We start from the raw sequence: 13,069 nt of genomic DNA, 5'->3' as shown, positions 1-13,069 counted from the left end.
CAAAGTGAAATTACCTTTAAACCTCTCCTATGACATCCACTAGAACCTTTTTACAGTTTGCAGAAATAAAAGGTATGGGTGTGCTTGTCTCCTCAGTGCAGTTACATTTCAGCAGGTCCTGCCTCTGCAGCACTCAGGCACAAAAGTGAGGGACGTAGAAGGAGAGGACAGATGGCTTCAATCATGTGATGGAGGCACCGGCAGACCTCCAGCAGACTGCGGACCTTTTACAGCCATTTTACATCTATAAACAGTGACTGAAGCTGATCTTGTTTAGATACAACCTGGGTGAATAGCGGGCTGATAGAGGAGCTGCTGCATAGAAAGGATTGGCTGATGGAAAATTATGTCTTTACAGATGCCCTTTTTGCTGCACCAGCAGCACAAATGTCAAACTATTTGCAGTTTCACAATGCATTGCAAACTAAGTGTTAAGCTGCCTTCCACATTTGGCAGCTTAAAATAAGGGAGGACACTCTACTCTATTAAGTCAGGTGGAAACCCTATTAAAACTGAACTAAACAAAAACTAATAAGGCAGACTCCTGGGAAATACGGCTGCACTGGCAGCTATAAACAGTCAACCCTGCTATCAAGAGCTCAGCCAGAAACAACTGTGCAAAAAAAAGCTTTGAATTCCTTGAAACATGTGTAAACAGAAACAGTAGCAGGGCGACCCTGGCTCCTCTGACTGCACAGCGGGTCCTTGAGAACTGGATTCATGTGGTTTATTGCAATTAAAGAGGAACATTATGAACATTCACAATTACTGGGTAATTATTATGTAATAGGGTTGTATAGTGTTATTACAAGCACAGGACTGCAATCTCATTCGGGGTTGGTTAAATGTAATGTGTGGGGATTTGATATGGAGGAGTGCCATAAAGCTAAATGACCTGTATCGCACTGTGGTGGGCAGAGGCTGTGAGAGTGTGCAACAGGGGAGATGAGTCACACAGTTTTGGAAGGTCGGGGTAAAATGTATCCTGTTTTAAAAGGAGCCTTTCAACTGCCAATCTGGGCTGGGACAGCAGCTGGGTCAATTCTGCTTCACAACAACACAACCACACCCCGTCCCACAACCCCTCTGGCTAAACGTCAAGTTTACAAACCCGTCTGCACACAAGCAGTTTTCGGCTCGTTTCTGAGCCACGGGAGGGGAGATGCAGGGGCGTCACGTCATCCTAACTAAAGTTATTACTGTTAAACAATTTTCCTCTCAGTTGAGCTGCGTTTCACTTAGTTTCCTGGGAAAGTTTGCTCATTTCACTTCAGTTTCTATAGAGCAGAAATGTCTTGTTTTAGTTTAGCTATTATTAGTTTCTGTTACGATATGAGTGGCATTCTTTAAGAAGCTCAAAGAAAAACAACACACAGCAAAAACTTCACACACAGTCGCCTGACACAAACACAGGCTCCTTGTGTTGACAAATCTGACCAAACTAAAACCAAAACCAAAGAAAATTGCTTTAATTTGTCTACTTCCCGCTTTTATTTCACTTAACTTTAATGTTTTTTCAAACTTAGTTTTAGTTAACCGTCATAACCGGGAAAGAATGAGCCAGAATGGTATTTGGGAAGAGTAAAAACTAGTAAAAACCACACGTCGATTAACTCCAAAGGGAAAATATTCCATGGTATTTAGGACATAGGGGTGGGGGGGACACTGTTTTTGTCAACAAGCATATATTTTTGCAATACCACCATGACAGTGAAAAATGTGTGGCTTTAGCATATACACGAGGTATGTAAAGTTCAGCTCAAGGGCACTTTGATACGTGGCCTTTACAGTCAGGAATCAAACCACCAGTCTACCAAGCAGCGGACAAACCGCTCCACCTCCAGAGAATTTAACAACACACGATAACCCACCTCATTCCCACGGGCTAACTACAGGCTACTTTCAGTGAACTAAAAGAAACATGATTTAGAAATACTCTTAGATGTGTTGGGAATTTCCCAGGCTGGCTGGTAGATTTGTGATGTGGCCGATCTTAATTAGTGTGGCGACTTTGTTTCAAAACATATGAAAAAACAGCACTTTCCTCCAAATCCTCGTATAGTCTTTATTTCTTTAAGCAATGCAGTTTACTAACAGAGTTTACATGAATCCCATCACAGCCTACGCACATACAACTCTTTCCCAAAACACACATGGAACGCATCCTTTTAATTACTATTAATCTGCAAGATATATTAATTGACATCTCCAGTAGTGTGAAGAGAGGTGGGGTTGTGAGTGGGTTATGCCTTTAGTTTTGTAAGCTGGTAATAAAAATATTGTCCTCATATATATATATATATATATATATATATATATATATATATATATAATGCTGATAGAAATTTAAGGTCGTAATACCCACAACTGTCAGGAGTCGCAAAATTGGTTCAATAAACTGTGCCCTGGTACATTTCTTTGCCACAATGCACCCATCAATCAAGCCAACACTCCCTGCTGTGCACTGATTTCATCTCTGACACCTTTTCATGTTTGTGTGTGAGAGTTGAATGTGTGGGTTCTGCCACGGTGTCAAATTAACGCTTCATCGGAGCCCCTGCCCTCACTTTACTGGAACCCTAAGTACTGCAATGAACTCACGCTCACAGATAAGGACAAGGGAACACATCTAAAAGGGAATATTATCACCTTTGGGGTTAAAAGAAACCAGAAAACCTGTAATTGTATCTCTGTCTGCAGCTACATGACTTCAGAGTAACTCAGTGAGAGCATTTGTCAGACTTTCCATTTTCCCGAAAGAAACAGCAGACATCCCTTTCCACACACACACACACACACACACAGAACATATGGTTTGAACATAGATGACTCCAACTTCCTCTGTGACCGACCACAAAACCATATGCAAACATGCAATGTTATCTCCTTTTCTTGTTATTTCAAGGCTCTCTATGCCAATAAAAAACGCAAGACATTACTGTGCAGGCACTGAATGTAAATGGAAAAAAATCATCAGCTCAACAGGGAATGACATATACTGCATATATGATTCTGCTTATAATGCACAGACACACACGATGTGATGTAAACAAACACATGGGCGTTCACTTGTAGGAGAATGGTTGTGTAATACCCCAGCAGTTTGCTTCCAGTACACACAGTTTCTCTCCATTACACAGATTCTCCAGTGTACTTGCAGCAGAACAAGGGCTGTTTAACAGAACTGCTACAAATTCATGAAAAAAAGAAAGAAAAAAAACATCAGCCATTTGCCAAATGCTCCAGCTGAGTGACTTTTACTCCAAATACACAACCACTCCAGCTATTGCTCAGAAACGGGTCGAGCACGGGTCTGTGATACCTTTAAGGTGAAAACTTTACTACCCCGCCGTGTCAAACACAGATAAACACACTGCATCGGCCCTGGAGCAGCAATGACAGTGTAATGGTCCGCATGCAATCCTAGACCGCTGCACCCTGACCTGCAAGCTGCTGCATGAACATCTACACCGCAGCCCTGTTTGTCCTTTCAATCCGAAGAAATGTGTATCGGAAACTGCCAAGTAATTTTCCGCTAATGCGCTGCACATTACAGGGGCCGAGGATCCTGAACACGATCTGTTACATCTGAAACTTGTCACAGCCTTATAACAGCCGCCTGTCTTTGCCCACATCACACCGCACATCCAGGCGGTGACCGCGCGGGCTGCCACGGATAGCCACAAACCGTGCGCAGTTTTTATTTCAAGTTAATATTTAATCTTCTTGTTGTTTTTGGGTGGGGGGACACTCATATTACAGAATCAAGCTGAGCAATGAAGCGTGGCTCACTTACTGTGGTGTGGATGTAGGTTAATGGCCGATGGCAAGAATTTTCCGGAGTGGAGAGGCTGCGGCTGACTCCCCAGCAAGTGACCGGAGGAGGGAGGGATCCTCCCGGCTGCAGCAGCTGCTCCGAGCCGGATGGAGTGAGAGTCCATCGCGAGCCCCGCCAACAACGAAGGTGGTACGTGGACGGATCGGGGAGGACCAAAATCTCTGCCATCCATTATCCACAGCGGGGAAAGTTGTGAAAGGAAATAGTCCGTTCGAATAGGCCCTCTATTCCGAAAAAGCCAGTTCTGGCTATAATAATGTCTTTAATTTTCCAGGCGATTCGGGCTCCTTTTCAGCCATCCTTCTGACCTATAAAATACATGAAAAATTAAAATAAATGAAAACAAAAACAATAAAATAAGAGCTTGGCATATAATCTACAACAGACTGCGATGTCGGAGCAAACTGTTGGGAACTGGTAGTTTTAGGATTTCTCTTCTTTCCAGCGAACAGGCGGCCCATATGTGCAATGACGCAGTTTGGAAAAGCACTTCAAAAACTAAACCTCGAATAGCAGCTAATCGCCGATGAGACCGTGTGAGGCACTGCCGTCGTACTCTAAATGAAGATTTTAATACGATTTTAACTTATCTACAATATTATGATGTGACATCTGAGCGATACTACACCCACGCTGCACAGCGAGCAGGCAGCCGCTCCGCTTCCCAGGGAAACGAGCAGGAGGAGCGGCCAGCGGCTGCTGCTCTTCCCCCGACTGTGAAAGCATCTCGCGATCCCGATCTGGAAACCAAGAACCCGTCGGATTTTAGAAAACTATCCCACCTTTTTCCTTCACTTGATTAACAGCCCCCCTAATCCGTAAACCTTGCAATCTAGGCTCAGGCCGAGTCGCAATGTAAACCAATACACAGTAAATACTAGAGGCGCATCAAATATAAATTTCGAACGAGTTAAAAATAAATAAGCTCGCAAAAGCATGCATCATTTATCAGCGGGGTGAGCGGTGTTTTGTTGCCTGCACATGCAGATTTAGTCCGGGTTACTTCGCAACTGGACGTTGGTGCTGCCCAAGGAGCGAAATCTGAACCCAAGCCGCAAACACTGTGTAAAAACCTAGAATGATATCCACTTTATCGACGCTTTGCTGCAAGTTTGAACTCGTTTAAACACATAATAGTGGGTTTTACAGCACAGACTATAAACCGACGCATAGCCAGTAAAGTATGCGTCTTGATTCTGGACAAGAAGAGAAGAGATAAATAAGGTCGATTGAAATGAATTTAGAGCAGCTCTTTATTAAAACCTCGCAGATATCGGTGTTATGTTTAAATTCCAAAGAGATACAGAACAAAAGTTTAGGGGAAAATAACAAGCAAATGCGACTTTTACAAACGGCATCCAAGACGGTATAAACACGGTAGCTTGTAGCTTCAATATACTATTTTTATTTATTTACAGATTGCCCCCCAAATTAAATACGGCTCACATTATTAGTCATGATTTTTTCTTAAAAAGAAAAAGGCTAAAGCCGAGTTCACCTTCAAAGGCTGCAAACAAACACATCACAGCAATGACTCGTGATATCCAAGCGGGCGGGCTCTGAAAAGAAGGGCTCGCTTAGAAATTACAATAACGCCCTTATACCACTTTAGAGAAACACGGGAGCCAAAGAGAAAGTACCTGTATTTTTTCCTTATTAATAAAATGAGTTCAGGACAGTTAAATTAGAAGATAAGCTAGACCGAAAGCTTTTCCCCCTCTCGGTGTGACCCATGCGGCACGGCAGCGCAGGAGGCTCGGCATTTCAGCCACGTTTCAAACTTTTTCACGGTTCCACTAAAAGCCACGCAAAACTCTGTCGGAAGAAACGTCTCGAAAGTTGCTTTTTCACACCGACGACATCCAGATAAAAAAAATTAACTACACGTCGCGTGCACTAACCTCCGCGCCCTTTTCAAATCGCACTCGCGGACCAAAATAGCTTTTAAAACAACAAAAATACGACTATTTTATTAAGAAAGGGCCATGGTACGTAGAGAAGACGGGGGAAAACATGCCTAGCGCTTACTTGAAAGGGTAAAATGTCTTGAAGGGGGCTTAAAAAAATGCCAGCGCTTCTTAAAATCCGTCCAGGTTGCTGGGAGAACTGGAGTAGTCCATTACAGGCTCGTCCGAAGGTAAACTGGGGAATAACTCGGGGGGAGAGAGAAAGCCCATGACGCGTCTAGCAATGAAACACAGCATTGTTTTGTAAGCCCCACCCACCTCCTTTACCACCATCCAACCCAGGACTTTGCACACTGCTCCTCTCTGATTGGCTGTTAGGAATGTCAATCAAAGCTCCCGAGTGTATTAAAAAAACACACACCGTGGCCTCTCGCCAGCACTATAAAACCAATTATGGAGCGAGGAAAGGTTGAGCAGTTTCAAGGTCCCCTCTTCCATCAAGACCGAGTGATCAAAACAAGCAGTGGGCTTTCTCTTTCCCCCCCCACCATGTGTGCTCGAGAAAGAGAGAGAGAGGAAGGGGGTCAAAGCGATGCCCCCCACTTACTCACCAACCCACCAGTTTCCACGCTGATTATAATAGACGCTAAAAAAAATCAAGTATCCCAGGCGTTTGGAGGCGTTTTGTATTTGTGTTTTTTTTAGGTAGTGTGGTACTCACGTTTACTTTTTTTCTCACCAGGAAGCAGCGAATAAGCCCAATTAAGTCACAGAAAAATCCCACTCTCCACTATTTGCTACAAAGGGGAGCAAAACCGAGAATTCGAGCATAAAAACTCGCGATAGCAATTAATTCGTTTCATTTGGGCTAGGGCTTTAGAAACAGTAGATCAGGTATATGGTTTGTGAAAACACATGAGTGGAAATGGGAAACGTGTCACAAGCCAGAAACACAGACTAGTTTATGGTTTAGGCCTGGCAACTGACGATATGGGAGCCATCAAAAGCATTGTTTAAGACAGCATCATTGGGCCACGATAGGCCATATCTGTGGTCTACAATCGACTGGGCGCTGTGATCTACAGCACTATTTCACTGGTCAGAGACCTCCTGAAGACCCACTGAGGACTTGTATCATAAGGGCATAAAGGCATCATAAGGGCTGCGACTAGAATTCACCGCTTTCGGTATGCAAATCGGGCCGTAGGTGAAAACAAGACTGGGGTGTCTGCTTGTGCATAATCTCTACAGACTGAACAGGAGGAGGGACACACACATTTGCATTAAAAGGGGGAGAAAAAGTGGCGTACTAATTTAGTACCATTGTGTTAAGACTCATAAAGGGGGAGTGGGGGCAATCGACCTTTGGTGTAAAGTCCCTCCCCACGCACAGACACACACACGCCTCCCCTTCCTCATCCCCGATGTGACCCCCCCTGTTCTTCCGTGCGGACAGCACTGTCGGACCCTGGCGGGTTTTTATTATCCATAAGTGTCCTTTGAAGTACACCGCCCCGCTTTACACAGTTGCAAAAATGTTGATTAAAAAAATTAGAGGCGGTTTCAAACTGCCCGTGCCCCCCTCCTTCCTCCATTCCTCCAGCCCCTCCCTCCTCACTGCGCCGGTTTCAAGGCGACCCTTCGGTGTAGGGGCACAGCGAGCGCTTCAACAGACCGAATCGCCAAAGGAGAAGAAGGAGAGCAGCAAGGGCTCATCTGAACAGCAGACGTGGACGTTATGTACCCGCTCGTGGGGACACTCGGTGCCCGACTTTCCCGGTGGTCACGGCTCGGTGGCTTCTTTGTTTTTGTCCAATCGGACCACCACACCGCTAGCGAGCTGAGCAAAAACACCAGGCTGCTCAGCGGCGGATCTCACCCCGCTGACCTCGCTGCTACGATGCGCCTGCCATCCCTGACGGGACTCGGGGAGGGAATTACCAGGCGGAGATCAGAGTCATGTCCCGGACTGTCCGAGGGGACCGAGTCGGTCCTTTGTTCTCCAAATCGCTCCCGACTGGGAATTCAGACAATTCTTTCTAATTAGTGTCCTGTTGTTGCCCTCTTTTCAACCTGCGAGCGAGAGGCAGGGTTCACCTTCACTGTGTTGGGTTTGTCTTGTCAATAACACCGTGGCTTCCGTGGGAGTTATCCCCACTTTGAGGTGGGTATGGATGATTCGTAGCAAATTTACCAAACAGCATAATCAAGAGCACAGCTTATTACTTGCAGCATTTTACGCCTGTTTTTTGTTTGTTTGGGTTTTTTTTTAGTTTTTTATACACGGGTTTAATCCACATCCATAACATAATGTGTGTTTATTCACTGTAATAAAATGATAATAATAAGGTGACTTATTTTTATACAAACATCACACTGAATTTCTATGTAATGAAACCCTCCAGTTCAGCCAAATAACCCAATAAAGGCTAATTCAGCATTCCTCATTGCACTCTCCAACTACAGCACAACAAGCAGCTAATGTGCAGAACAATGTGTCCAGGTTCAGAGACATATCTGTTTATTTCTAGGTTAGGCTTGTCACATGGATAGGAACAGATGGGACCATTTGGTAGATTATGTTTTTTTGTTTTTTTATAGCATATACACCAACTGTGTTCTTTGAGGATGATCCAACTGTATGTTCCAGGCTTTTGGAAAAAGTACTGAAAACCATGATTTATGACCTAAAAACGCTGCTGAGTCAATATAATACCACAGTCATTTTTTTTTTTATCTTACTAACGCTGTTTTTTTGTGTTGTTGTCGTTGTTGGGTTTTTTTTTATTCCACCCAGCAGATATTATAGAGGGAGAACATTTGTTATCCTTGACTCTCATCCAGGCTGCTAGTGTTTTTCTTCTTGTTGTTCGCCCCTTATCTTCCCCCCTCAGCGCCCTATCTCACATCAACCTCTAGCTGTGTGGCTGTCCAAATACTATCTTTTCTAAGGCTTGGGTTAATTCTGTCCTATCAGCTGAAGGATCAGATAAATGATTTGATTTGCTGGACAGACTATCTGATTTTCTCCAAGGCCTGTGGCTACATTAACCCACGGGGGACAGAGTGAGGAGGCGGCATTGATTCATTCAGCTAGGGGTTCACACCTCTGTGGAGAGGAGACGCATAGCCCTACATAAATACAGAAGGATGTCCTCCTGCATAACCATAAAACACACACAGTAATGGGCTAATAAAACCATGAGCCATGGTTGTATTCTCAGTTAAGTATATTTTCTACTGTATTCCATAAAACAAAACAATAAGTCCAAACAAATACTAACACCCCTCCCTCACACACAGAGCAGTGAGCCTGCATGCCCAGAGGGCTAAATCATTCATCAAACTGCATCTCATGCTCGACACAAGCTCTGTATTGTTACTGAAGCTGGTGCTACTGCACTGCAGCAAGATACATGCAGAAATATGTTAATGAAGAAACCTAATAGCAGTGTCATGTTTCCTGCTGGAGCGAAGCAAATGTACACGCACAGGCAACGCACACACGCATGCAATAAAAATGCCACCGAGGCTTAGATGACTGACACCACACACACAAACACAGACCAACCCCCCCTCCACTTCAGAGCTGTAGGCCCATACAGACCCAGAGCTCTCATGGGGTAACTGCCAATCATCAGACAGAGCCTTGAAGGGTTTTTGTTTTGTTTTTGATTTGATTGGGCCACTTGAGAACGCACAGCTGGCCACTTACTTCACATCAGAAGACATGTGTGCACAAGACAGAGGAAAAAGTAGGTCCACCAATTTCCAGAATGTGTAAAGTGATTTCTGGTTTGTCTCTCGTTGCGTTTTTCTTCCTTTCTTGGGGGGGCGGTGTGTTCAGGTTTAGGAAATAGCCAAATGCACACAGCAAAAACAACACACACATACAACACACCAGCTGGAAGAAGTACATGAGATGGTGCGAGGAGATACTTTTACATCCAACACATCTCAATACACAAAGAAAAAAAGGAAGCAGTAAATATCAAAACAAGCATTGGCATTTGTTCCAGTGCTCCCAGAAAGATGAGGAATATTTTGCGTCACTTAGAGCACGCTTAGTTGAGATCAGCATAACTCCATTTTTACACTCACAGCGTGAAAGGTGGGAACAATACTAGTTGCAAACATTTGGCTTGAGCTTGTGTAAGTTGGAAGCTTGAGCAAAATCCTGAATGTGTTATCATGTGCCACCTGAAGCTTTTTTTTTTTCTATGTGTGTGTTTGTTTTTCCTTTACAAATGTGCTGCATGCATTGAAGTACAGTAGCTTGTGAAAGGTACTGTTTTGACATCGTCTGTGCACATTGTGCAGTTTGCATTCTGGTTTATTTGCCTGGGTGACCACAGCGATCATTCCTGATGATGTGACCCAGATATGCTATGGGATACAGCACATTTGGTTGTCGGTCTGCTGTATGCAATGAGGGACAAATTTGCTTTTGATTGTCCTTAGTTGTAGGTAAATGTAATGTCAGGGTGTACACCATGACATGAGCCAGCAGGCAAATTAGTCAGCTTAAGCATACATCAGGTGACTAATAGGGCACCAAACGCGTTATTTGGATTTTTTATAAAGAAAGAAAACAGGCGACAGTCTTCTACCAAACCCTGTCTGACTTATAGTCTGAGCTTGTAATCAGATGTGAAGGTGCTAAATAAGTCAGTCTACCATAACTGAGATGGCCAAAAGCTTGTGGTGTTGCTTTTTTGTCTTAATCTTTAAACTTCTTTCTTTTTGCTCCTGGAAATAGCACCATGACAAAGACATGCACAGAGCGGTCACAGCACAGAAATTTCCATCTGCCCCTCCTGCTTTAAACCAACGTGGGGGATGGCAAATGAGGAGGCAGTGGTTGTGTCTGTCAGCTGTGCTCTGTACAGTGCTCAAGCAAGCTTGCAGCTTGCAGGGTTGTATATTTTTGGTACTTGTTCCTCTTCCTGACTTGTGTGGTCAGATCTCTGAGAAATTTTTTCTTTTCTCTAGAAATTAAAAAACAAACAAACAGCACATCCACAGGCTTTCCACAAATGTAAGGAAACAGTGATGCAACAGACTCATATATCCTGCTGAGTAAATGCTCAGTGGTGATGTGTCAGGGTCACTGAGTCCTCCGAAGGCTTGCTGCTCCTGCTGCTGCAAACGCTGCTACCGATCATGCGTCTTTATTCGGTTACTGTAGAACAGAGGGATGGTCTGCACTGCAGAGTGTGTGAAACAGACACAAAACATCACTTTAAAGCTGCTGTCAGTCAATCAGACAAGATACTGTAATGTCCTTTGAAGGATGGGGGGGGGGGCGATGCAGAGATGTATTAACCCTGTGAGCATGTCATCCACTGTAGCATTGAAATCACTCCAAGCCCTGCAAATGGAGGATCTAATGTATTTGAGTTGATTATTCTCCTCTGGCCTCCTCCTGTCAGCAGTTGTAGCCCTCTCTTTCTCGTGTTTGCCTTTCACCCAGTTCACAGGTCGAAGAAGACTCATGTAGTGCAGCAGCCCCACCTGTTGGAGAGAGGTGAAAACTGCAGGTGAAAAAGGTCCCTGACCAGTGGATTTGCTTGCTCTAGAGCCTCACGCCTGTAGTAGAAAAAGAAAGAAGAAGAAAAAAGGAAGGAGACACTAAGTCTCTTTTTTTAAAAATGAGAAAACGCCCCACCCCCCACCCCACTGTGTCGTTTCTCACAGACACTTTTGATCTAGGAGTGCTTCATTCACAAACACCTGCAGTCCACAGACAACACACACACACAACCCTGACAAAGACCGGGAAAATAAAGTGTAGTACACTACAAACACACACACTAAGCGCTGTTTCTCTGGCAGTGCGTGTTTTGCTGGCGTGGCAGTAAAAGGATATCAGAGGGAAGCAGTCTCAGCAGAATCACAGGGGTGCGCTGGGGCGGGAGCTGCAGTGAGATGGAATACATTTTCAATACCAAACACACTCGATCCTCGGCGTGTGTGTGTGCGTAGCCTTTCTAGAAGCATGCATATATGAATTTCTATCAGGGCAAGTGCACACGTCTTTATGCATATGCACGGACCTGCATGTCCTCTCTAACAGGCCTGCATTCAGCTCAGGATACAGCATGAATCTAGGGCAGCCTGATTAATGGGAGCATCATGACTTTGGGCCGCACTAGATCTGTGCTGTCCCTCTCTCTCTCACACACGCACGCACACACAGAAACAGGATATGATGCATTGAACTTGAGGGTGGGGCTGGTCTATCCATCTTATCCTCTTTCATCTCTCTGATATACAAATGTGGAAGATCCGCTTTTAGAAGTGCACAGGAAATGGGCCTGTATCAGCACGGGATCTTATTTTCCCACCATTCTAGGAAAGCTGGCATGAAACCACAGCTTCAATGGCAGCTTTTAACTGCTGTCTCACAGTTTCTCCCCAAACCCTTTGGGTTCTAATATATATACAGTAGCGTGCAAAAGTTTTACGCAGGTGTCAAAAAATGCTGTAAACAAAGAATGCTTTCATAAATATAAATTATTGTTTATTGGCCCCAAATGTATTCTGCAGCAGGACAACAGCCCCAAACATACAGCCAAAGTCACTGAGAACCAGCGTAAAGAAGATCAAGAAGTACTGGAAGTGATGGTATGGCCCCCACGGAGCCCTGATGTCAACATCATCAAGTGTGTCTGGGATTACATGATAACCACAGATGATGTTTGGAACAACCTACCAGCTGAGTTCACTCAAAAACTGTGTGCAAGTGTACCAAGAAGAATTGATGTTGTTTTGAAGGCAAAGGGTGGTCACACTAAATATTGATTTGAGTTAAATTTCTCTTTTGTTCATTCATTGCATTTTGTTGATTGATGAAAATAAATGACTAATACTTCCATTTTTGAAAGCATTCTTTGTTTACAGCATTTTTTCCTCACCTGCATAAAGCTTTTGCACAGTATTGCATATATATATATATATATATATATATATATACATATATATATATATATATGAAAAAATATATATGTATACCTTGCACATGCAGTGACTCAAAGCACCTGGTCAATCGTGCATTTGTGCAGAGAAAAACGACAACGTGAGAACAGGCAGGAGAGTCACGCCTTAGTTTGTGATAAATCAGCCTCTGTCGCCACCTGCTGTCTAAACAACGCAACTGCCTGAAAGAATCTTTTTTTTTCCTTTATGGAGAGATTTAACCTCTTGTCACTCACATCATAAAACCAAAGTCTAAAAACAAAAAGATTACTGTCAAAGCTTTTTATAGCCAATAAACAGCTCATCATGAGGAAAGAAGTGAAGTCATTAAGAAACACACAAGGGC

The 13,069-nt window shown here is 43.9% G+C and overlaps 1 protein-coding gene across 2 annotated transcripts in view; it reads right to left on the bottom strand.

Annotated features, from left to right (window-relative positions):
* tnrc18 (trinucleotide repeat containing 18) overlaps positions 1-6,023 on the bottom strand; it is a 45,518-nt gene extending 39,495 nt beyond the window's left edge. For both annotated transcript variants that reach the window (XM_085270686.1, XM_085270687.1), the window contains exons 1-2: positions 5,867-6,023; positions 3,797-4,146 (exon numbers count right to left, since the gene is read on the bottom strand). In XM_085270686.1, coding sequence (XP_085126812.1) covers positions 3,797-4,010 — 214 coding nt within the window. In that variant the 5' untranslated portion in view covers positions 4,011-4,146; positions 5,867-6,023. The remainder of the gene's footprint in view (positions 1-3,796; positions 4,147-5,866) is intronic.
* Between the last annotated feature and the right edge of the window lie 7,046 nt (positions 6,024-13,069).

Source organism: Mchenga conophoros, linkage group LG4 (genome assembly GCF_057382185.1).
Source record: "Mchenga conophoros isolate Kocher_MC1m ecotype Shallow Benthic linkage group LG4, M_conophoros_male_GT1.1, whole genome shotgun sequence".
Lineage (NCBI taxonomy): Eukaryota > Metazoa > Chordata > Actinopteri > Cichliformes > Cichlidae > Mchenga > Mchenga conophoros.
This window is presented reverse-complemented; position numbering and strand designations above follow the sequence as displayed.